The sequence below is a fragment of the Puma concolor genome, chromosome A3 (genome assembly GCF_028749965.1).
Source record: "Puma concolor isolate L17-30 chromosome A3, mPumCon1.1.hap2, whole genome shotgun sequence".
Lineage (NCBI taxonomy): Eukaryota > Metazoa > Chordata > Mammalia > Carnivora > Felidae > Puma > Puma concolor.
Window position 1 is genome coordinate 36,847,894 of NC_141669.1, and position 24,621 is coordinate 36,872,514.

The following is a 24,621-nucleotide window of genomic DNA, read 5'->3' on the forward strand; positions in this document are numbered from 1 at the left end:
TATTGTATAATTAACACCAACACAAGGAAAACTGGATTTTGTTTAGAAGGCTATAAAGCGGGAGGGGAAGGAGAAAAAAGAGGTTAGAGTGGGAGAGAGCCAAAGCATAAGAGACTGTTGAGAACTGAGAGCAAACTGAGGGTTGATGGGGGGTGGGAGGGAGGAGAGGGTGGGTGATGGGTATTGAGGAGGGCACCTTTTGGGATGAGCACTGGGTGTTGTATGGAAACCAATTTGACAATAAATTTCATATATAAATAAAAAAAAAAAAAAGAAAAAGAAAAAAGAAGGCTATAAAGCTTAGATACTGCCCATTCTAGACCATCCTAGTCTCCCACCTGGAATAAGGAAAATGCTGGGACAAAGAGGAAGAAAAGAGACAAACTACTGCAACTAGGTAGGGGTGGGAAGGCAAACTCGTTATAAATTTCCCCCTGAAAATCCACATACCAACTTGCCTTCCCACTGTCCCTCGAGTGTTGAGCACTTCCACTTTCTTCAAGGTAAATATTCTCAGATCCCCGTCCCTGGATAGTTCCAGTGGATCTCATGTAATTATTTTTAGAGCAATACTGCCCATGCTACGGGTTCTTTAAAGTTTTTTCTATAAGAATTTGTAACTTGTTCATGCTCTTTTATTTTTAAAGGACAGCTATGCATTGGTGTATTCTCAAAAGCTGGTGAGTTTTCCTTATAAAGGGACGGGTGGGCTTGGGGTGCTTTGACCAGAACAGTTGGGTCCTATACTGGCATAATGGGGAGAAGGGGAGGCTACTATAGGCGCCATTTTTGTGCTTATATTATGGACGTATATATTTGGTAATAAAACTAAACTTTAAAAGTACAGGGGCGCCTGGGTGGCGCAGTCGGTTAAGCGTCCGACTTCCGCCAGGTCACGATCTCGCGGTCCGTGAGTTCGAGCCCCGCGTCAGGCTCTGGGCTGATGGCTCGGAGCCTGGAGCCTGTTTCCGATTCTGTGTCTTCCTCTCTCTCTGCCCCTCCCCCGTTCATGCTCTGTCTCTCTCTGTCCCAAAAAAATAAATAAACGTTAAAAAAAAATAATAATAATAAAAAAAAAAAGTACAGATGTACCTTGTTTTATTGTGTTTCGTGGGTATTGCATTTTATTTTTTTTTTTACAAATTGAAAGTTTGTGCCAACACGATGTTAAGCAAATCTGTTGACGCCATTTTCCCACCAGCATTTTCTCACCTTGTGTCCTTGTATCACATTTTGGTAATTCTTGCAATATTTCAAACTTTTTCATTATTATTTTATTTGTTGTGGTGATCTGTGATGAGTGACTACAAGTAGCTGAAAGCTCAGATGATGGTTAGCATGTTTAGCAACAAAATCTATTTTAATCAACATACATATGTTGTTTTTGAGACATAATGCTATTGCACACTTAACAGACTAAGCTATAGCATGAAACATAATTTTTATATGCGCTGGGAAGCCAAAATATTCCTTCGACTTGCTTTGTTGCAATATTGGCTTTGTATTAGTGGTCTGGAACTGAACCTGCTATATTTCTTTTTTTTTTTAGTATTAAATTTATTGTCAAATTGGTTTCCATACAACACCCAGTGCTCATCCCAACAGGTGCCCTCCTCAATATCCATCACCCACCCCCCCATAAACCCTCAGTTTGTTCTCAGTTTTTAGGAGTCTCTTATGTTTTGGCTTCCTCCCTCTCGAACCAATTTTTTTTTCCTTCCCCTCCCCCATGGTCTTCTGTTAAGTTTCTCAGGATCCACATAGAAGTGAAAACATATTGAACCTCCTATATTTCTAAGGTATGCCTGCCCTTTGCTTAGTCCTAGGGGACTCCCTCGTAATAAAAAAAAAAATACCGTATATATAATAATAAATGCTATATTCGTTACTTAAGTTTATTTTCTATTAAGGAGATCCTATTTGTAAAAAGTCTTTGAAATTCTTCAACATCTCCTTGATCTAGAAGGCCTGTGTCTGCAGTATCCATCACTGAATCTCCAGTGCCCAGCACAATCCATACCACAGGATAGGATTCCAGTATGTACTTAGTAAGGGAAAGGACGATAATAATAATGATCATCCCCACAGGCAGAGGTAAGGGAGTATCTGGAATCGGAGTCAAACTTGTTATATAAGAAGTGATGCCCGATCCTTGGATCTGGACCAATGGGCCTGTTGCGGTCTGCAACAAATGGAGAAAGGGAGAAGGAGGAATATTTTAGACGGCCTCAGAAATTTAGGTTGAACAAAGAATCTTAGCAGTTGACACATGGTCTTCCCCTTCTATAACAGCATTCATCTGTAGAGTTTTATTTGAAGGGGTTGCTCCCTGAACACTTATGAGTGAGAAAACCCTCCTCTTCTCCAACCGTTAGATCCTTTTGTATCACTTTATTCTTATTTTTCAAGTTGTGAAGGGGTGCCTGGGTGGCTCAGTTAAGCGTCCGACTTCGGCTCAGGTCATGATCTCATGGTCCGTGGGTTCGAGCCCCGCGTCGGGCTCCGTGCTGACAGCTCGGAGCCTGGAGCCTGCTTCGGATTCTGTGTCTCCCTCTCTCTGCCCCTCCCCCACTTGGGCTCGCTCTGTCTTTCTCAAAAATAAACACTTAAAAAATGTTTTAAGAGAATAAAGTGGAAATTGAATAGATTGTGGAATTGTGGAATAGTTGTGGAATTGAATAAATCTGCCTCCTGCAATTTCTCTCTCTCAGTGCTTATTCTGTGTCTGGTACTGGCCAGACCAAACCCATACTCTCTTCCGTATAACACTCATTCATATAATTGAATCTCCCCCATTGTCGAATATGTAACAAAAATTGGTTGAGTTTCATAATGCAGACCTAAAGGAAAACTTATCTTGAATAATGACGTTACAATACATAGACGGTTTAAGGACTCCTACACCATCTCACGGTTTTGAGCTGTGTGGTTAAAGACCTTGAGAGTTGACAGATTAGTCAGGGATTTGTCAAGAGTATTAATTACAAACTTTGAAATCTTGGTCAGTGAAAGTTCATCATAGTGCATCTTGCAAATATGATCAAAGTCTTTTCACTACTGATTTTATGATGCTTAACCACAGTGTGTAAAGAATGAAGGTTTTCATTAGAAATTACTGGTGTAATAGAGCACATTTTAAAGGCAGATGTATTGTTAGACTATTAAAATTCATGATCTTCCTCTATCCTACCCCAACCCCTGTTTTGGGGACACCCCCCCTCATTGTCTCTGAACACCTGAAATGGATTTGGGACTGCTGTAAGGGAACTGTGCTCTTTACAGTATTAATGTAGCTCAGTAATGGCCACTGCTGTGAGGGCGGCTACCGTGGGGCTGGTGTAAGTGTTGTTTTTACAACCATAAAAACTTGGGGGCTAACTGTAATTTGGTGAGTGAAAGAAATTTATGGCTGGCTGAAAACTTAAAAAATGGAGGGGTAAATTGTGCAGCTGGTTATGGGAAAGGAAAGCAGACCCTCCGCCTTGTCCTTGTTGAGTTTTAGAAAAACAACCTATTATTTTTGGTAGCTTTTTTTTTTTTTTTTTTTTTTTTGCCCTGGGAATAAAAAGAAAAAAAATGCATTGGCACCTAATCCATGGAAAATGAAATTAAAATACACCCAATGCAGCTCCTCCAAAATCACTAGCTTACATTTCCCCCTCCCGTCTGCCGAGATGTCATATTTGTGTTTTCCAATGGTTATCAGAATACACATGGACATCTGCCAGGTTCCTCGGTGTTCGCCTTAACTGCAGGTCGATTTGCTGCAGTAACCAGGTGTAAGATGCACAGAGATGCCAGTGCTTGGTCTTGGTACCCCCAGTCCCACTGTGCCTGCATTTCGGGAACTATGGCCTGCTGCCAGCCAGGGGTGGGGAGGTGCTAGTCTGGAGAGAACCGGGGCTAGTCTCCAATGGGTTCACCTGTCTGATGCTCTTCCTGTTCAATTGCGTTAGCACGCCAGAGGGGGGCACCCCAGGCACTCCAGAGGTGGAGGGGAGGAAAAGGATGGGGACTGGAGGAGAGGGGAGGGCAGGGCAGCGCAGGCAAGGGGAATGCTGATAAAATTCCCAGACCTTGGTCCTGAGATTCCCATCTAATTTGGAGCCCGCCCCCAACCCTGTATGGAAGAAGTGGACTTCTGCAGGACCAGCTGTCACAGACTTGGGAATTTCTAAGATAAGTCTCGTGACGGTTATTCATTACCAAAGGCCTCTACCCTCCTGGGTCCCTGGAAATCCCAAGGGAAACTAGTTTCCCCAGTGGCTACCTGTGCAGGTGCTTGGGAGTGGGCGCAAAGCCAATGGCACCCCGCGCTGTAAGTGAGCCAACGTCTGATCTGTCACTTTGTGTCATGTTTTGCAGTTACTGGATTTGTGCGACTCGGTGAAGGATGATGCCCTGAGGTGATCTCCGCCTTTAACATTCCACACACCTCCCTCCACGCACCAATCGCCGGAATCACCAATGCGCAGGCGGCCTGGCCCTTCTACCCTGCACCGCCACAACCCCAGGCCCGAGAAGGGGCGCGCTCTCAGCGGCCCAAGCTGGGAGCCAAGTTATAGCGGGCGTGGCGGGAAGGGTGGTGGCTCGCTCGCAGTTGCCAAGACACTAGCTTCTCTGACGCCTGGAGCTGGGGCCGAGGCCGGCCTGGCACGCGCTAGGCCCTCGGGGATTTTCGGTCGCAGAGAGAGGTTCCCACCGAGGCTGGCGCGGTTCGCGATGGGCTGTTGGGAAAGGGAGCCAGGCGGCAGCCCCGGAACACGGATCTGTATCACGTAACCCGGCCGCGCCCAGCCGCAACCTCTCCCAGCTTAGGCGCCTGATCCCCCCTACACAGTGGGTTCCCCTGCGAACACGCCCCACACCCAGGTGTCGCCAAAGGTCTCCTGCTGTCAGCGGTGATTGAGAGTTACAGTGATTTTTGGAAAACGCATTGGTGCTGCGTGGGGGGAAAAATCAAAGCATAAAAATCAAACACTCGTGGGCAAAGTTCAGCTCAGCAAATGATGCTTTTCTAGTGAATCAGATCCCCCTTGGAGTCTTCGAGGAAACGCACGGATGTGGAAAGGGGAGCGTGTGTGCCTGGAGTTTTGCTCTCCGCAGAGCGCGAACTCCGGCTCGTCCTCTCTGGCAGGCGGCTTCCGGACCGTAAGACAACGAGCGGAAAATATTTTTACCATATGAAATTGTAATCTGTTCTTTAGAGGAGCATAGATACAAAGTTTAATAAAGACATTAAGCGATGGGAAGGCGCTCCGGCTACTTCCGAGGATGGGGAGGCGGGCTAGGGCCGTACATTTCAGTTAAGTCGATTTCGGAACTCGGAGACACCACGCCGGCAACGCCTGTGGTCTGGGCAAGGGCTGTAGATTTCCTATCTCATTTTTCAGATCATTGCCCCACTTCATTCTTGCTCCTTTCTCTCATTCCAAGCCATCCTCCTTACTCCCTCTCCTCCTCTCCTGGCGGAGGCAGGAGTGGGCATAGCTCTGCTTGTGTCTGCGAGGGCGACATCCAGGACCGGACCGGAGCAGAGAGCCCACCTGCTCTTCCCACACCGTCCCTTTCCAGAGGACCTCCGGCCCCTGTGGGAGAGGGCGGGAAGAGCGCGGGGTGTTCTGCCAAAGCTCCCCAGCACAGTCTGGGCTGCATGAACAGCAGACTCCGAGACGACCTCCTCTTCGTGTCCCAAATAAGTGCGCTTAACCATTTGCTTTCCCTGATGCCTTTTTTTGGTGTGTGTGTGTGTGTGTGTGTGTGTGTGTGTGTGTGTGTGTGTGTTTTATTTTTTGTTGTTGTTGTTTTAAAGTGTTCACAGGGTCGCTAAAGCAGACGACGCGGGGGCGGCGGAGCTGCACAGAAGCAGATGACAACCACTACGGCTTCTGCGTGGTTCTTTTCCTGTCCCCGTCTGCGTCGCCCAACCCCACGGAGAGCTCGGAGCACTAGGTCGGGTTTGGGGCTCCCAGCGGGCACAGGAGTTCTGTTATTTTCCCCGGGGTGCTACTACACCGGGCGGCTAAGGCTCAGAGATCACCCGTGGCCGCCACCTGAGGTCGAAGGCAGCAGCTCCAAGCCACGGTCAGGGTAGACATCTGGCCTCTGCGTCCACTTCGCCGCGTGCACGCCCTCGTCCTCTCCCTCTTGCGACGAAATCCCGAGGCAGAACCGGCCATGGGTCCTTGAGTCCATCCGGGAACCCCTGGCCTCACACACTTCGCTCAGGATTCGCGGGAGGATGTGCTGAGAAGACTTTAACCAGGGGCTGTGCTGTCTCGCTGACGTTCCATGTCTGCTTATGCAGCATAAAACTGACCGAGGTGGCCAGCAGCGGGACAAACGCCTCGCTGACTTGCTCCTCTGCAACTGAGGACCCTTACTTCTTCATTCTGGGGGGGGGGGCGCGGGGTGGGGAGATTAGGTGATCCTTAAATTGAGTTTTTTTATTCCGTCTAACCGGGTCTCCCCCGTGGCAGGATGTTCCATCTCCCGACCGACCTTGCCCCTACTCCCCGGCCACGGCTGTCTCCTGGCTGTCTCCTAGCGGTGAGGGGTAACGGTGAGAACTCATAACCCACATTAGGAAAACAGATATGGGGGTGCGGACCCAGAGGTGTACCGTCCCCCCCAGCAGAAGTGGGAGTGGGGCCGCGGGCACCAAGGAGGAAGGGGATAGGAGCGCGCAGGGAAAAGGGGTGTGTGGGGGGGGAGTACTTCGCTCTCTACACCGCTCACCATGCGCGTCGCCTTCCTTGGCCTCACCGCGCCTCCCGGGCGTCTCTCTGAGAGCCCCACCAGTCTCTAGGATCCTAACTCCCCGAGCAGAGTTACCATCCTCTCCCCCACCTGAAGGCCGAGATTCTTCTGGGCCTTTTTTTTTTTTTTCTTAAAAGGATTTTTTTTTTTTCGAGTTCTTTTTTCATTTCCCTATTTTACCTGCTCTGCGCTCAGCCCCTTCTCGCTTCGGGGCTACGGAACAGACGCCTCCGGGGATCAGCTCCTGGCCTCTTTCTTCACTCGCCCCGCCAAGGGCTCTGCCTCTTATCGGAGGTTCCGCGCGGGAGACAGGCTAGGTGTCCCTGCCAGATGGCAAGAGGAGGGAGCCTAAGACAATCACGTGAGGCGAGAGCGAGGAAGGTGAGCAGCCCTGCAGATCGTGGTCTCTCCCAGCACCCCAGACTCTGAGTGAGGAGAGCTTTGAGACCCTCTGCTCAACCTTGGACCTGCGTGTTCTCGGGTCAACCCAGTCCCCGCGTCTGCCCCAAAGAGGCTGAGAGAGAAATTCCTGCAGCCCATCAAGGGCTCGGGGGCGCCTCCTGAGGCCTTCGGCTGGCGGCAGCGGCCCAGCCCGCTTCTGCGTGCCCGGAGCGCCCCCTCTGTTCCAAGCGCACGTCTTGGCCTTTGCTGGATGGGGGAAAGGCAAGGGTACACTTTGGAGGGAGGGGGATGGGTGCGCACAAGCCACCAGCAGCCCTAGTCGCTCCAGTAAACACGCCCCGCCGGGGCAGGGCGGGCAGCGCGCGCAGGGGAACCCGGCGGGGCCACCCCCGCCTTTACCTGTCGGAGCCTGAAAGCGCCAGCGGCTGCTGCGCGGCGGGGGCGGGGCTTGCCAGCCCGCGCGCCGGGGCGGGACCCAGCGGGGGCGGAGCTCACAGTGATTGGGTGCGGGCGCGGGGCCACCAGCCAGAGCCGAGCTGCAGGGCTGTGCAGGTTTCACTTCGCTCCGCGCAGCCTCCAGGTTCTCATCTTGTAAGAGCGCTCCGTCTCGCGTCGCCGCCGCCACCACTGCCACCGGATTCTTGAAGTCGCTCTGCGCGCCCCAGCCCAACTGCGGCCAGCATCGCCGCGGGCTGCTCGCTTTGCCCCGCTCCCGCCGCCACCCCCTCGGCGTCCTTTCCCTGGCCCTCGTCCCCCCAATGTCTGACTCTGACTCTCGGACTGAGAAACGCAAGGTAAATACCTCCGAATCCCCGGGAGCGGGCCGGGTGCCGACGGAACACAAACACCGGAGTCAGATCGGCTCCACCTCCTGCTCCCTTCCCGAGCACGTGCAGGCAGAGATGCACGTACCCGTCCCACTTGTCGCTGGGCGGGAGGCGGCGATCAGGCGGGTCGGGTTCCCTTCCCCTGCAGGTCCAGTTTGGTGAGGGGTCATCCGTGGAAAGGCTACGGGCACTTGGCCGAAGTACGGCTCGGGCCGGGATTCCGCGCGAGGGAGTGGTGAAGCTTCTCAGGGCCGGCTGGGAAGGCAGCGCGTGCTCTCCGCTCTGTCCTGGGAGCTGGGGCCCCGCTCCACGACACTGGGCTGCGGCAGCCGGCCAGAGCCTCGCGGCCGGCTCCCGGAGACCCCCGAGTAGCGGCTGCGCGGTACGAGCTGGTCTGGAGCCTTGACTTTTCTCGGGTGCTTGGGCCCGTTGCGGAGGATTTGCGGAACTGAGGTGGTTATTGAACTGACGGGACTCGGCTTTTCCTTGTACCCATTCAGGCCGAGGTTTCAGGGCAGCTACTGCGTTCGTTCTCTCGGACGTGTCTGGGAGCCCTGCCCGGTCTGCGAGTGCGCTGCAGACGATACCAGCCGCACCATCCATAGACAGCGGGAGACCGAGGGCTTCCTCCGACTGCCGCGGCCACGCAGTGGACGAGCCTCGAGCAGCAGAACCTGCTGCATCCGGGGGCCGGACTGTCGTAGAGACCCGGGCACCGCGACTCACTTGCTGTGCTGGCTGGCGGTGCGGTGCCCTCGAAGGCCTGTTACTCGGTGCTGGTGCTGGTGCTGGTGCTGGTAGTGGAAGACCCGCGGGACGCTGGGAATGGGGGTGTGGATACGATCGCTGTCTTCAGTGGCCACGGGTGCGCGCAGATATGCGTGCCAGTGGCCGTGGTGATCGCTTAGATTTGGAGCGTGTCCGCGGCGCACCGGGAGAAAAAGGGAGGAAGTTGGAGGAGGGTCGGTGCTGCAGCTAGGGAGGGGGCGGCCTTTGGGGTCTTCAGCCCAGCCGGCCTGGGCGGGGTCGGCGGCCCGCAGCAAGGACTAGGGGCTGAGAACGGCCCTGCGGGTGTGGAGAGAGCGAGGCTCCTGCTTTGTCTCCAGGTGACCGGCTGCTTGGGGTGGCGGGAGCTGCGGAGGCTCGAGCGGCGTCCGGACGGTCACAGAGGCGGGGGGCGGGCTGGGGAAGCCTGGACAGCTCCGGGCCCCGAGACTCCCGCCGCCGCCGCCGCCGCCGCCGCCGCCACCACCGCCGCCGCCGCCACCGCCGCCGCAGCCGGGGCCGCCTTCGGAGGCGAGTTTGTCAACAATCGCCTCGCCTTTGGCGGCCTGACCCGTAGGCGCCGCCCCCGCCGGCGGCGGCTATTGGCTGCGGCGCAGAGCGACCGCGCGCGAGCCAATTGGGAGCTCGGGCACCCGGCGCCAGCGGCGCGGGGAGGTCGGCGGTGCCGGCGGCGGCGGGCGCAGTGCGCGAGGGGAGGAGCGGGAGGAGGCGGAGGATGTTCCCGGCGGCGGCGGCGGCGGCCGGGGCAGCGCGGGCCAGAAGCGCGGCGCGCGGAGCCCTCGCCTGCCCGGCGGAGCGCGGCGGCGGGTGGACGGCCAGTGGTCGGGTCTGCGCTGCCCCGGGGGCTCTGAACGCGAGTTCTAGGCTTTGTCTCCCGCGCTACCTTCGTGCTGACGGTCAGGGGGCTCCGGGTCGGCGAAGGGCGCGGGCAGGACGCCGCGCGGCCCGGGCTCGGACGCGACGCTCGGAAGGGAAGGGGCGGACGTGAGTTTCGGCCCGATTGCCTTCGCAGAGGAGGGTCAATGGGGTGAAGGAGGCGCGCGCTCCGGTGTCGCCTAGCGTGTAGAGTAACTTGGGGAGTTTGCAGGGGGCGCCCGGGGACGGCTTTGGGGGACTCCCCCCCCCCCCATTTGGAGGTGTTCACCTCTTAGTGTGGGTGCGTTCGGGAGAAGTTCTGTCGAGTTCGGGGCGGCGCGCTACCCCCTGCGGGAGGAGGGGCGCGCGGGCTGGGAGCGGGAGGGACCGCGGGCGGGGAGCGCCCGACCCGGGCCGAGCCGCGCTCGCTCGGAGTTACAAACTCTATTGTGACGCACTTACTACGACTGACGGCCCTTGCCAAACCTTCCCCAGACTTGCTGCCCTCAGCACTTTCGGCAGAACAATGGGGCCGGAGCGGGGAACGCGGCCAGCCGCCTGCAAATCGCTGCATCTGCGCCCGCTCCTGTGCTCCAGCGCGGTATCTGATCCCGGGAAATCAGAGCCCGCTGGGAGTTTCCGACTTCTTCAAGTCGGCCCTGAGCAAAGAGCACGTGTGAATAGACTTAACGCGAGCTGCTTCTCCTAAAACTTGTGTGCGTGTCCGTGTGCGTTAGAGCACCGGTCACACGTTGACGATGCAATTGTATTTTGCTTGGTGGCAGGAAGTTTAGTCCCACCCCCTCCCCTCCCCCCACCTCGCAAAGAGAGAGATAACTTTTGTTATTTTAGGTGTTATTTTTATTCTTACCTGGAAGATTGTCAGAAAAATAGACCAACTGACGACTTAACGTTAAAGCATTCGCTCTTCTAGAAATGTTGAAGGAGTCCGTGAAAGTTAGCTACATTTAGTTACTTGTTACAGTTACTGTTTTGCTTAAGATAATCTTAGTTTTTATTTTACTTGCAGAAAAAAAGACCAAATGGCAAAGCAACCTTCAGATGTAAGTTCTGAGTGTGACAGAGAAGGTGGACAATTGCAGCCTGCTGAGAGGCCTCCTCAGCTCAGGCCTGGGGCCCCTACCTCTCTACAGACAGAGCAGCAAGGTAATCCTGAAGGCGAAGGGGACCGCTGCCCCCAAGGCAGCCCTCAGGGCCCGCTGGCCCCACCAGCCAGCCCCGGGCCTTTTGCTACCAGATCCCCGCTTTTCATCTTTGTCAGAAGATCCTCCCTGCTGTCTCGATCCTCCAGTGGGTATTTCTCTTTTGACACAGACAGGAGCCCGGCACCCATGAGTTGTGACAAATCAACACAAACCCCAAGTCCTCCTTGCCAGGCCTTCAACCATTATCTCAGTGCAATGGGTAAGCAATACCCGGGTAAGAGGTAGTTAACGTGTGGTTGTTTGACTGTGTAAAGGCTGTGTGTAACATTTACATTAACCCCCCTTTTAGAAACCCCTTTTACTGACTTATTCCATGTTTTGGCAGGAGGGGAGGATGTGTCAAATAAGACATCAAGCCAACATTGATTTTAAATCAGGTTTTGTAGCAGCAGTAAAATACCCCCAGGATCTGCCTGTTGAGCAGTAAAGCCGGAATCCCTGTTCCTGCCTTCACTGAAGTGTAGGTGTTGTTGTAACCACTAAGACTCACTTATTAATGACCCTGTGCTTGAAGGGGACTCAGTCAGCTACAGCAAATAGCTTAAAAACATGGCTAAATGTATGGAGGGAAACGAGACAAGTTAACCATTTTCAACAAGGACGCTTTAAAAAACCGACCTTGTTTGTAAAGGCAGTACCAACATAGAACCATGGAAATGGTTTGTTTTCTACTCACATTTCTCTTTGGGCTAATTTTGTTTGCTCAGGGGTTTTAGGTATAGCACTAATAAGATTAGATTGTGGGTTTTTATTTCAGGGATTAAACAGTGTTTTGGGGTCTGAACCAGGAGTGGCAAACATAAATGCCCAGGAAAACCTGACCATATAATCACAGAGGGAACTGACCTTGTGGGAACTAACTATGGGAAATCAGGGAGCATTTGCACTTTTTACGTTAGAACTGCCCCCAACTGTGTCTGTGTGGGTGTGTGGTCTGAAAGTAGTAGTTGTTTTCCTATTGTATAGTGCAAGATAACCCAGGAATGTAGATTTTGATGCCAAATATCCTGATGTTTAGACATTGGCAATTAATTTAGAACTTTGAAAGCACTGTGCAAGCCAGATAAAACATCTGCAGGCTAGATTTGACCCTTGAGTCCCCAGCATGTGACTTTGAGCATGTTTGCTTCTGGCAACCTTGGTAAGGGAGTAAGTCTGTGTTGATTCAAGTCACTCTTCCCCACTGATGGAAAAGGTTCATGTCTTGATAAGGATTCACCAAAATCTTGCTTCCCATTTGGACAGATTAGCCTTTCCTGGATTAATGAAATATAAGCAAGTTGGCAGCATTATTCCTGAAGGATCCGGTATATACAGACTGTTAGAATGTAGATCACATTTTTGCCAGAAGCTAACTAAACAGTCATCAGGCTAGACATCTGATTGCTGGAACACAATGGCAAATTTGCATTTACAGATAGAATGGGGCTGTGCCTCCTAATCTTCAGATGGGGAAACCATGCAGGTCTGTCCCCATGTTACGGAATTAGAGCCTCAGAAGGTTGGTCACTTGTCAGATTGGGCACACGTGGGAAATGGCAAGCAGAGACGGCAAAAACATTGGTAACTGTGCATATTGGCTAGGTGTCTCCCGCTGCAAACTGAGATCTACTTCATTAGGATCCCTCCTTAAGAAAAGGAGCTAGAAGTTTTATTGCTGCTACTTACTTCTCCTACTACTGTCCTGAACTCATTTAAAGCTTAGAAGTTCTCGGTGCTTGGGAATGTTTCTCTGCCCATGAAAGTGAGTTTATGAACCTGTAGCATTCTTGCTCACTGAATGAGTGAATAGGGCTTAATGGTGTGTAGTTTTAAAAACCTATGTATTTTAAGGATCCTTTGGAAGCCTTAGTTTTTCCCTGCAGACCTATGAATCCGCCTCTACAGGTGGTGGCTTGATGCATAGATAGAGTTTATCTTACCTTGTGAACCAGAAATAGTGGGTGAGATAATGTATTTTTTTTTTTTTTTTTTTAGTATGTATGGTAACATACTGTTTAGCGAGATTATAAGGTAAGTCCTGTTACTCCAGATGACAGATGTAAAGCTTTAGAGATCACAGTCTAAGTTATTAAAGACAGTTATGTTTATACCTGTGAAGTCAAGTCATGGATCCTGAGGTGTAATTTCATAGCACTAACTACATTCCGGTAGATTGGCATGATAACCGAGAGTTTAATGCAAGGAGTAAATGATAAGTTATAAGGAGTTTGTCTGAAGTTAGTGCATCAAGGTAAGTTTTCAGTATTTAGTTCTGGGGAGATCTGTTTGCTGGGGTGGGGGATGAGTGGGGGACTGGAGAGGACTTAGATAGATAGGAGTTTTATTAACTGCAGAATAAAATTGACAGCCTTTGTAGTCTATAACTTTTTTTCATGGTTATTCTTCTAATAGTCCAGTGCCTAAAGACCCCTGAAATCTGCTGAGTTGATAAAATTGGGTTCTGTTCTCTTTGTAGTCATGTTTAGTGTTCCTTACTCAACCATGTCCGTTAAGATCTTCAATGAAGCTTTTGATAATTTATTGCAAAACGCAATTTTTTTCTTTTTCACAAAGAAGTCTTTATGATTGGTTTTCCCCAGGGCAACACAAATGTGAGGTTATAGAGAGGTTCTCCTCTGCCAGGGGCTCCTGCTCCTTCACCCACAAAATAGTTTCTGCTCCTCGAGTGGGGAAAGGAAGCAGCGGATCTGGTAGTTCTGCTCCTGCATCTTTGTTCTGATGAGAAAGTTTATTCTTGTCTGGGATGTGCAGCAAGTAGATGTTTTGTTTATTCTAGAAATGCTTTCCTATTTTTCTCGATATCCCCAATTTTTCTGGAGGTCTTTAAAAAATACTCTATTTTTCCATGAGGAGAGAGAGAGGGTTCTTTTTTCTTCTTTCCTTTTTTTTTTTTGTTTGCTTTCACCAATCAAATTGTAGTCTCCTTACATCCTGGGTCAATTAACTTAACAAATGAGCTCTTAGTGGATAACCGATTATTCTGCCCACAATCGTTGACAGAGGTATGGGTTTCTGAGTGCCTTTGCTAGTGAGTGTGCGTATGCCATGTGCGTTTTTAATACAAATTGTGTACTGTTTTCTGCACAAGTTTGTACTTTGAAGGTGTAGTTACTGCTGGTGGAGGTAAGAGTTAAGAAAGGTCAGGATGTGCCAGTGAATATTGTGAACAGGGTGAAAGCTCCGTAATTAACAACTTCCGGGTGTCAAATGACTTAACCTTTATATTCTCTGGAACATCAGAATTCATAGGTAGGGGTTAATCGTGTTCTTGGTATTCCTCCACATGATGTGCCTAGTCCTCTTGCACCTGGCAGTTATCTGGCAGATTGTGAGCCCTCCGAGGAGAGGCATGATGTCCTGCAGATCGTAATGAGGGCCTGACAAAGAGGACATGCCCAGGAGATGTTCAGAGTTTGGAGTTTTGCCCATCAGCCTTTCCATAGAGCTACCTGAAGACAAATAAGATTTCAAAAAAAGTCTAGCAGCTGGAAAAAGACCCTGTGTGTCTCCCCTACCCCGCCAAATATTTTGAGTTATTTGGCTCTAACTATAAGGTTTATTATGTGGGGGTGACAGGTGAGGTCTGGCTCAGTGGGGAAGCCACAGCTTCCCACAGCGGAGTACTGAGCACTTAAGATGCAACTAGTCCAGATTGAGATGTGCTTGTTCCTGTCAGTTCACACTGGAGTTTGAAAACTTCGTGGTGCATAAGAAAGAATATAAAATATCTCAGCCGTGTTCATATGAATGACATGTTGAGATATTTTTAATATACTGGGTTAAATTAAAAACGTGGGTTTGTAAATTTTTTTAGATATTTATTTTCGAGAGAGAGAGGGTGTGAGCAGGGCAGGGGCAGACAGAGGGAGACACAGAAACCAAAGCAGGCTCCAGGCTCTGAGCTGTCAGCACAGAGCCCGATGTGGGGCTGGAACCCACGAACCTCAAGATCAAAACTGAGCCGAGGTCAGACGCTTCATCGACTAAGCCACCCAGGCGCCCCACCTTCACCTTTCCTAAGTGTGCGGTTAGTAGCGTTCAGCGTATTGACATAGTTGTGTAACCCACTCCCAGGACTTTCTCATCTTGTAGAACTGAAACTGTACCCATTAACTGTCGGTTCCCCACTTCCTCTCCTCCCAGCTCCTGGCAACCTTCGTTTTATCGGTGTCTATGATTTGGACTGTTGTAGATGTTTCATATAAGTGGGATTATACAGTATTGATCTTTTCATGACTGGTTTATTTCACTTAGCATAACGTCCTCAAGGTTATTCATCATTGCTAGACCTTCCTTCCTTTTTAGGGCTGAATAATAGTCCATTGTATTTATGCAACATACTTGATTAATTCATTCATCTGTCATCGGACACTTGGGTTGCTTCCGTCTCTTGGCTGTTATGAATAATGCTGCTTTGAATATGGGTATGCAGATATCTCATAGATTATACTTTGGATTCTTTTTGATATGTGCAACCATCTCTTCAAAACCATGTTTTTGATTCTTTTGCATATATACCCAGAAGTGGGATTGTTGGGTCGTATGGGAGTTCTATTTTTAATTTTTTGAGGAACCTCCACCGTGTTTTCCACAGTGGTCACACCATTTGATATTCCCACCAATGGCCTACAAGGGTTCCAGTTTCTCCGCTTCCTTGCCAACATTTGAATATTTGTTTTCCTTTTTTTTTTTTTTCCCAGTAGGAACCATCCATTCGCGGTGATATCTCATTGTAGGTTTTGGTTTTTGTTTCCCTGATGATAAGTGACGTTGAGCATCTTTTCATAATGCTTGTTGGCTTTTAAATAAAATATATTTTTTATATGAATTTTATCTGTTTGTCTTTACTTTTTGAAAGTGTTTCTTCGAGAACAATGTCACATTAGCTCTGTGGCTAGCATTCTGTCTTACCTGGGTGGGCTGCTTTGCAGATGGAGGAGGTAAAGTGCAAGAATTTTTTTTTTTTTCTTCACTAGTTCCAAATGAAGTTTAGTGACTAATGGCTGTGTAGACAGTTCTAAATTTTATATCTTTTTAAAAAAAAAACACTTTTTAAGATCATTACAGATTTACATGCAATTGGAAGAAATCCTACAGAGATCCTGGGGCGCCCAGCTGGTTCAGTTTGAAGAGCGTGAAACATGGATCTTGGGGTCGTGGGTTCGAACCCCATGTTGGGTGTGGAGATTGCTTAAAAATAAAACCTTTTAAAAAAGAAAAAAGTAAAGAAATAACAACAGAGATCGTCTATGCCCTTTGCCTAGTTTCTGCCAGTGGCAACATCGTGCATACTAGTACAATATCACAGCCTGGAAGGGACGTGGATAGACTCCGGCTACCTTACTCACGTTTCCCCAGTTCCACATGTACTCCATGTTGTTTGTGCGTGTGAGTGTGTGTTACTACTCTGCGATTTTATCCGATGTGGAGGTTTGTGTGATGGCCGCTACCGTCAGGATACAGACAGAAGAGTTCTAGCCCAAGCGTTCCTCATACTACCTTTTGAAAGCCACAGCCACTTCCCTTCTCCCCAACGCCTAACAACCACTACTCTAGTCTCCATGGCTCTACTTCTGTCACAGGCGACCTTTTGAGATTAGCTTTTTTGCCCAGCGTAATTCCATTGAGATCTACCCAGGATGTTGTATAAATCAATAATCGCTTGGTTTTGATTGCTGAGCAGCATTCCACAGTATGATGTAGCACGGTGCATTGACCTGTTGAAGGACATTGGAGTTGTTTGCAAGTCACGGTAGGGACTTGGGGAGGGTCACAGCCCGCACTGCGTGTCGTGCGTTATCCCCGGTACGTCTTCGGCAGCTGCCAGTTGAAGACCAAGGGCACAGGCTTCCTTCAGGTGACTGGCCATGACGCTGTACCATGGCAACAAACTGCCACTGTGGACAGTTCCCTATGGGTTTTTGCGTGTACATGAGTTTCCGTTCCCAGAAGTGCAGTTGGTGGAACACATAGCGGTTTAGTTTTTTAAGACACTGCGCAGCTGTTTGCCGAAACGGCACTGCCGTTTCGTGTCCCCGTCAGCAATGTATGAGGGATCCGGTTCTTCTAGATCTTAGCTAGAATTTGGTGTCATCACTATTTGTTTTAGCCATCCTGACACATGCCTCATTATTGTAATTTGCATCTCCCTCCTGGCTAATGATGTTGAATATATTTTCATGTGTCCCTTTGCATATGTACGCCTTCTTCCGTGAAGTGGCTGTTTCTGTCTTTTGCTCATTTTCTAATTGGATTGTTGGGGTGTTTTACTCCTTCACTCTTTTTGAGAGCTCAGACCCATCCTAGATTCCAGTCAGGTTTGGGATTTGCAGATAGTTTCTCCCAGTCCCAGGTCCCAAGAGTTTTGCTTAGTTGTTTTTGTTTTTTGTTTGTTTTGCCAAAACTTTTATGGTTTGACATTTTACATTTGGATCTATGATTCATGTTCATTGAGTTTAAGGTCTGAGATGTAGATCGATGTTTATTCGTTTGGATTATAGGTACCTGGTTGCTCCTGCACCATTTATGAAAATTGTTACCCTTTTTCCACCTACCGTTAACCCTTGAACCCCTCAAGGTGAGGGGCGTCAGCCCTCTGCACAGTCAAAAATCCATGCATAACTTTTGACTCCCCCCAGACTTGACTACTGTTAGGCTACTGATAGCCTGCTTTTCACTGGAAGCCTTAGCAATAACACAAAACTGTCGATGAACGCATATTTTGTATGTTACACGTATTGAATACTCAGTTCTTACAGTAAGCTAGAGGAAAGAAAACGTTACTGAGAAAATCATAAGGAAGAGGAAATCCATTGACAGTACTATACCACATTTATTGAAAAAAATTCACCTATTAGTAGACCTGGTTGTTTAAGGGTCAACTATAATTGGCTGTGCACCTTTCTTAAAAATTAGTGTGTTTTTGTGACTCTATTTCTGGGTTCTCTTTTGTGTTCCATCGAACTGTGTGTCTGTCCCTCCGCCAATACCACACTTTCATTACTCTAGTCACATACGAGGCCACAGTAATGGATAGAGTGATTCCTCAGATTTTATTCTTTCTTTTTTTTTTTTTTTTTTTTTCTAAAATTGTTTTAGGTAGGTCCTGTGCCGTTTCATCTGTATTTTTGAATAAGCTTATCATTGCCTACAAAAACCCTGCTGGGGTTTCAATAGGAATTGTGTTAAACTTAACAGATCAGTTTGGGGGAGAATTTGCGCCTTCACTATGTTGAGTCTTCCGATCCATAAACAGATGTCTCTTCAAGTTTTTAGGTCTATGGGTTTTGTAATTTTCAGCATACAGATCTCATACATGTTTTCTTAGATTTCATTTCCTTGGGAGCAATTATTAATGGTGTTATGTTTTTAAACTTACTTTCTAAACATTCGTTTTTAATAAATAGAAATGCCATTCATATTTGTGTGTTCTTGGATCTTGGAGCTTTGCTGAACTCCGTAATTTCTTGTAAATTTCTTGGGCGTCCTATGTAGACAGTCTTGTTATCTGCAAATAGGAAGTTTTATTTCTTCCTTTTTGATCTGTGTGCATTTTCTTTCTTTTTCTTGCTCTATTACAGTGGCTAGAACTTCTAGTGCTCTGTTGAATGAGAGCAGACATACTTGCCTTATCCCCAGTGTTAGAGGGAAAGCTTTCAGTCTTTAACCAATGAGTGTGTTATTAACTGCAGCTGTTTTGTTTTTTATTTTTTTGTTTTTTTTGTTTTCAACGTTTATTTATTTTGGGGACAGAGAGAGACAGAGCATGAATGGGGGAGGGGCAGAGAGAGAGGGAGACACAGAATCGGAAACAGGCTCCAGGCTCTGAGCCATCAGCCCAGAGCCCGACGCGGGGCTCGAACTCACGGACCGCGAGATCGTGACCTGGCTGAAGTCGGACGCCCAACCGACTGCGCCACCCAGGCGCCCCTTGTTTTGTAGATGTTCTTTAAAAAGATGAAGAAGTTTCTCTTTATTTCTGAATTGCTGACAGTTTTTAGCATGAATGGAATAGGTATTAGATTTTATAAAATTTTTATTCTGCATCAATTGATGTGAATTTGTGAGTTTACTTATTTTAATCTGTTGATGTGGTGAGTTACATTGATTTTCAGTGTTAATCTACCTTACTTGCCTGGGATAAGTCCTTCTTGGTCAGGGTATAGTTCTTTTCATACATTGCTGCACTGGATTGAATTTGCTGGTACTTTGCACCTAAGTTCCTGAGAACTGTTCACCTGTTGTTTTCTCTTCAGACTGTTCTTGTTTTGATCAAGGCCTTTACAGTGTTTTGGGAATGTTCCCTTCTTCTCACTTTTCCAGAAGAGATTGTGTAAGATTCGTATTAATTCTTCAAATGTTTCGGTAGAGTTCTCTAATGACAACATGTAGACCTGAAGATTTCTTTCTTGCTGAGGAGGGGAGAGGGTGTCTTTAAATTACAAATTCAGTTTTTTAGTGTTTGTAGGACTCTTCAGGTTGTCTCTTTCATCTTGGTTGAATTTCAGTAGTTTGTGATTTCAAGGGCTTGGTCCATTGCTTGTAAGTTGTTGAATGTTGGGTATTTAAAGTGTTTATGTTGTTCTCTTATTATCTTTAGTGGGTGCAGGATCTGTTGTGATAGCCCATTTCATTCTTGATATTGGTGATTTAGGTTTTCCTATTTTTTTAACCTTATCAGTCTTTCTGGAGGTTTATTGGTTTTATTTTTTAAAATCAGCTTTTTTGTCTCATTCATTTTACTCTCTTTTCCTGTTTTCAATTTTATTGCTCATTTTTATTTCCTTTAGTTTGCTTTGTGTTTGTCTTTTCTAGTTTCTTGAGATAGGAACTTGGAGTAATGTTTTGAGACTTTTCCTCTCTTCCACCGTAAACATTTAGTGCCATAAATTTCCCTTCACCACTGCTTTACCTGTGTCTGACAGTTCTTGGTATATTGTGTTTTCATTTTCATTACAGTTCTTTTTTTGTTTGTTGGTTTTTTCATTTTCAATGACTTTCATGTGTTTGTATTTCCTTTGCGATTTCCTCTCTGACCCTAGATTATTTAGAAGTGTGTTGTTTCGTTTCTGAGTGCATAGCAATTACCTTGTCCTTCTGTTACTGTTTTCTTGTTTGATTCCATTGTGGTCAAAGAATACATTATGTATGATTTCAGTTCTTTTAAATGTGTTGAGGTCTGTTTTGGTAAATGATCCATGAGTGCTTGAAAAATGTCTGTATTCTGCTGTTGGTTGGAGCGTTCATTATATATTTACCGGTTGATCAGATCTTAGTGGTTGAATTGTGTTGTCCAGTTCTACATCCTCGCTGATTTTCTGTCTGGTAGTTCTGTCAGTTGCTGAGACAAATGGTGTTGATGTCCCCAACTGTAAGTGTATTTCTCCTTTTAAATCCATCAGATTTTGCTTCATATATTTTTGAGGCACAGCTGTATGGTGTTCACACATACTGAATTGTTAACTTATTCCTATTGGATTGATCCTTTTATCATAAAGGCTACTTTATGTGATGTCAGTATAGCTACTCGTGCTTTTTTTAAAAAAAATAATGCTGTTTACCTGGCATATTTTTTCCCACATCTTCAGATAATACTGTAATCCACTCCCATCAAATCTGTCTTCTAAATGGTGAATTTAGATCATTTACATTTATGGTAATTGTTAATATGTTAAGGCTTAAGTGTGCCATTTTATTGTCTTTCTGTTTCCTCTGTTCCTATATGTGTTTGTTTTTTTGTGGGGTTTTTTTGTTTTTTGTTTTTTTTTAAACCTTGCTGTGGGAGCCACCTGGGTGGCTCAGTTGGTTAAGCATCTGACTATTTGGGCTCAGGTCATGATCTTATGATGTGTGAGTTTGAGCCCCACTTCAGGCTCTGTGCTGACAGTGCGGGGCCTTCTTGGGATTCTCCCTCTGTAACTCTCTCTCTGCGCCTCCCTCCCAAAAATAAATAAACTTTGAAAATAAAAAATTAAATAAGTCAAAATAAGTAAATCTTACTGTGTGTTATTTGAGCATTTTTTAGGATTCCATCTTGATTTATTTCTAGTGTTCTTTGTTTCTAAGTTTTTTTTTTTCTTAAGTAATCACTGTACCCATCATGGTGCTCAAACTCACAACCTTGAGATCAAGAGTCATATGCTCCACAGACTGAGCCAGCTAGGCGCCCTTGTTTTTAAATACACTGTTTAGAATAATGTCCTTAGTGATTGGGCAGTTATACAGATGTAATTTGTTATGATCTATTGGCATCAATGGTATCAATGTTTTTTATTTCATCTGCAATGTAGACACCTTACATCCATCGAGATCCCTTTACATGTCCCACTTTTCAAATAGAATTGTCTTTTTTTTTTTAATTTTTTAATGTTTATTTTTGAGAGAGAGAGAGACAGCCAAGTGGGGGTGGGGCAAAGAGAGAGGAGAAACAGAATCTGAAGCAGGCTCCAGGCTCTGAGCTGTTAGCACAGAGCCTGAGGTGGGGCTCGAACCCATGAACCATGAGATCATAACCTGAGTTGAAGTCAGATGTTTAACTGACTGAGCCAGACAGGCACCCCTCAAATGTAATTGTCTTAAACATTTCCTCTATGGGGCGCTTGGGTGGCTCAGTCTGTTAAGCGTCTGACTTCAGCTCAGGTCATGATCTCACTGATCGTGAGTTCAAGTCCCACGTCGGGCTCTGTGCTGACAGCGCAGAGCTTGGAGCCTGCTTCGGATTCTGGGTCTCCCTCTCTCTCTCTGCCCCTCCCCTGCTCATGCTCTGTCTCTCTCTGTCTCTCAAAAAATGAATAAACGTTAAAAAAAATTAAACATTTCCTCTATATACATTGAGCACCATATCTGATGGCATCACATTTTTTGCTTCAGCCATCAAATATACCTTAAGCTCTTGGAAAATAGGCTAGGTTATTATATTCACCCCTATCTTTTCCCCATTTCAGTATTCTTCCTTTCTGAAGTTCTAGCCTCCTGTTACTCCCTTTCTGTTCAGAGGACTTTGTTTAGTCATTTCTTAACAGTAGGCCTGCTAGCAACAATCCTTCGGTCCTGCGTTTGAGAGAGTCTGCGTTTCCCCTTTATTCCAGAAGGCTATTTTCAGTGGCTATAGAATTCACAGTCCATGGCGGTGGTTGGTTGGTTTGTTTTGTTTTTTTCCTGAACTTAAAAGACATGCCCCTTCCTTCTGGCTCTCATTGTTTCAGATGAGAAGTCTGCCATCATTCAGATATTCTCCTAGAAGTAACAAGTCCTTTCCATCTGGCAGCTTCCGAGGGTTTTTTGTTTCTTCGTTTCCAGAAGTTTAATTATGTGTCTTAGATTTCTCTGGGTTTATCCTTTTTGATGTTCACTCAGTTGGTTACATTTGTGGTTGTAGGTTTTGTGCCAAGTTGGGGAAGTTTTCAGCCATTATGTCTTTGAATATTTTCTCAGTGCCTCCTCTCTTTTGGAACTCTGATGACAAAAGTGTATTTTCGTGGTGGTCTCACAGATCCCTGAGACTCTTAGTTTTCATTCTGTGTTCTCTTTTTGGACTGAGTAAATTCTGTGGACCTAGCCTGGTGTCTGCTGATTCTGTGGCCTGTTGTTCCCCACTCTAATACTTGGCCCAGCCAGTGAAGTTTGGGGTTTCTTCCCCCCCCACCCCTTTGTTGCATTTTTCAATTCTAAAATTTTTGCTTGCTTCCCACCAGGTGAGGTGCAAGCTCAGATCCTTCTTTGGCCTTGCTGATACTTCCCGGCAAAAGTGGTACACCAAATCACGTGGCTCCGTTGAGTTCATTTGGGGGGATATGCTTGGTTCCCCACAGCCCCTGCTGACCCCTGGGAGGGGGAAGTGGTGGAGGGCTGACTCCCAGCTCGACTCCTGCAGGGTGGAGACTAAAGCTCAGCTCCTCTCGCCTCCTCGTTGCCGCCAGAGTGCAGGTGAGGGGTAGAATACCATCCCTGCCTCCCGCCACCCTGTTCCCTGCATGATGCTGGGTATGAGTTCCCGATCATTCTCCTTCATGTCAGAGCAGAGTGGAGGCCCAGTGACCCACTGGGTCTCACAGACTCCCAAGACTAGGGTGAGGAAAACCTATGGGCCACCAGCCCTGTTTGCTACCACCTCGTTCAGTCTCATACCTGCTCAGCTCCCCGCTGGGCCTTCCCCTAACCAGTGGCAGGGGAAGTGATGTGCTGACTTGCCCTGACTTGTTCTGTCTCATTGCTCACTGATGCTTGGTGCGGGTGAAGGCCCAGCTTGTTACTGGGCCTGCAGATAGAGGGTACGTGCCCGTGCGTGTGTGTGTGTGTGTGTGTGTGCGTGCGCACGCGCGCGCGTGCAGTGGCAACTGACATGCCACGTGCCACCTCCTCGCTGCTTAGTGGGGGGCCAGCTTGCTGCTGGGCCCCACCAGCGCTACCCTGGAAGGGGAGTGAACATGATCTGCTTCCACTGGCCAGGGATGAGAGAGCTACCCACGTGATTTCCCCAGCACCCCTCTGGCAGGGCAGCGGGATCGGCCCCGCCTGCTTGTGCCAGGCAGAGGTTGGCAGCTCAGCTCCCCTTTCGCCTGCTGACACAAGCTGGGGGTGGGATCAGAGCACGAAAACCTCCCACCGAGCAGGGGATGGGTGGATGATCCACCCCTGGCTTGGCCACGCCGACACTGCGGCACGTGGTGGTCAGCTGGGGTAGGGCAGGTGTTGCCAAGGGGTTTTCTGTTGCAAGGCCACCCTTTCCCCAGTGCTTTGGCTGGGGAGAACTCGCTTCCCCGGGAGCTCTTTGCGTCTGTGACCATTGGAGACCCTCTGCGGCACCTTGTCCAGGATATATGGAAAACGGTGAGGAAGCTGGGGACCTCTCTGCCATGTCATTCCCCGAGTCCCGGGGTCCCCAAGCAGCCTACCTTCTTCTTTCCCCTTTCAGTATTTAAAAAAAAAAGTTTCGGGGTGCCTAGGTGGCTCAGTCAGTTAAGTGTCCGACTCTGAATTTCAGCTCAGGTCTTGATCTCATGTTTGTGAGTTCAAGCACCATGTCAGATTCTCTCTCCCCCCCCTTTCTCTGCACCTCACATCCATGCTCACTTTCTTTCTCAAAAAAAAAAAAAAAAATTAATGCTTATTTATTTATTTTGAGAGAAAAAACAGGAGAGGGGCAGAGAGAGAGGGAGAGAATCTGAAACAGGCTCCACACTGTCAGCACAGAGCCTGACTTGGGCTTGATCTCATGAACCATGAGATCATGACCTGAGCCAAAAGCAAGAGTCAGACGCTCAACTGGCTGAGCCACCCAGGTGCCCCTAGCATTTTCTTGTCTGTTGTGTTCTCCCTAGGGTTTTTAGTAGCACGAGGTTGGACTTGGGGGAATGGGTGGGGCGACCCTACCTTGGTGGCACTAGAAATCTCTCTTTTTTTTTTTTAATGTGTGTTTATTTTTGAGAGAGAGAAGGGAGAGAGACAGAGCACAAGTGGAGGAGGGGCAGAGAGAGAGGGTGACACAGAACGCAAAGCAGCCCCAGGCTCTGAGCTGTTGGCCCAGCGCCTGACGTGGGGCTCAAACCCACGAACCATGAGATCATGACCTGAGCTGAAGTCGGCCACTTAACCAACTGAGCCGCTCAGGCTCCCCTGTATCTTCTTTTAACTAAATATTTATGATGGGTATTGATTGGTTCTGATTGCAAAGTACTACTCGGAATTTTGGCCGTCACCTCTTACACCCTCTGTTTTTACCCTATGGGATAATAGAGTTGAGAGGGGATTGGGCAATAGTCCCA

General features: G+C 48.0%; 2 protein-coding genes across 14 annotated transcripts in view; one reads left to right on the top strand and one right to left on the bottom strand.

Moving 5' to 3' along the window:
* Positions 1-285: 285 nt before the first annotated feature.
* Positions 286-8,794, bottom strand: LOC147582370 (uncharacterized). 7 transcript variants are annotated; one of them, XM_086700547.1, is made up of 4 exons: positions 7,964-8,794; positions 6,940-7,082; positions 1,093-2,182; positions 286-853 (listed from the first exon to the last, which is right to left on the bottom strand). In XM_086700547.1, exons 1-2 carry the CDS (start codon positions 8,589-8,591, stop codon positions 7,045-7,047), a joined length of 666 nt encoding a protein of 221 aa, XP_086556673.1. In that variant the 5' UTR covers positions 8,592-8,794; the 3' UTR covers positions 286-853; positions 1,093-2,182; positions 6,940-7,044. The 7 variants fall into 7 exon arrangements, with proteins under 7 accessions (XP_086556673.1, XP_086556672.1, XP_086556669.1 ...); XM_086700546.1 differs by having other exon boundaries at positions 1,093-6,543; XM_086700543.1 differs by having other exon boundaries at positions 6,940-7,407.
* A 372-nt stretch (positions 8,795-9,166) lies between these two features.
* The window catches only part of BCL2L11 (BCL2 like 11), a 48,084-nt gene continuing 32,629 nt past the window's right edge, over positions 9,167-24,621 (top strand). For 4 of the 7 annotated variants that reach the window (XR_015249034.1, XR_015249035.1, XR_015249036.1 and 1 more), the window contains exons 1-2: positions 9,167-9,758; positions 10,660-11,054. Coding sequence is in view for 4 of the 7 variants with exons in the window: in XM_086700548.1 (XP_086556674.1) it covers positions 9,490-9,758; positions 10,660-11,054 (664 nt within the window). In the remaining 3 variants the exon portion in view is untranslated. Of the gene's footprint in view, positions 9,759-9,975; positions 10,231-10,659; positions 11,055-12,832; positions 15,317-24,621 lie in introns of those variants that run through there. The other 3 variants (XM_086700549.1, XM_086700550.1, XM_086700551.1) reach the window with 3 other exon arrangements.

Excerpts from the sequence above, each read along its gene's own strand:
- LOC147582370 (XM_086700543.1), bottom strand. The coding sequence starts at position 8,591 with ATGGATGGTGCGGCTGGTATCGTCTGCAGCGCACTCGCAGACCGGGCA. Across the intron at positions 7,408-7,963 it reads CCGCTCCCGGGGATTCGGAG|CAAAGGCCAAGACGTGCGCT; the intron begins GTATTTACCTTG and ends TCCCCCATCCAG.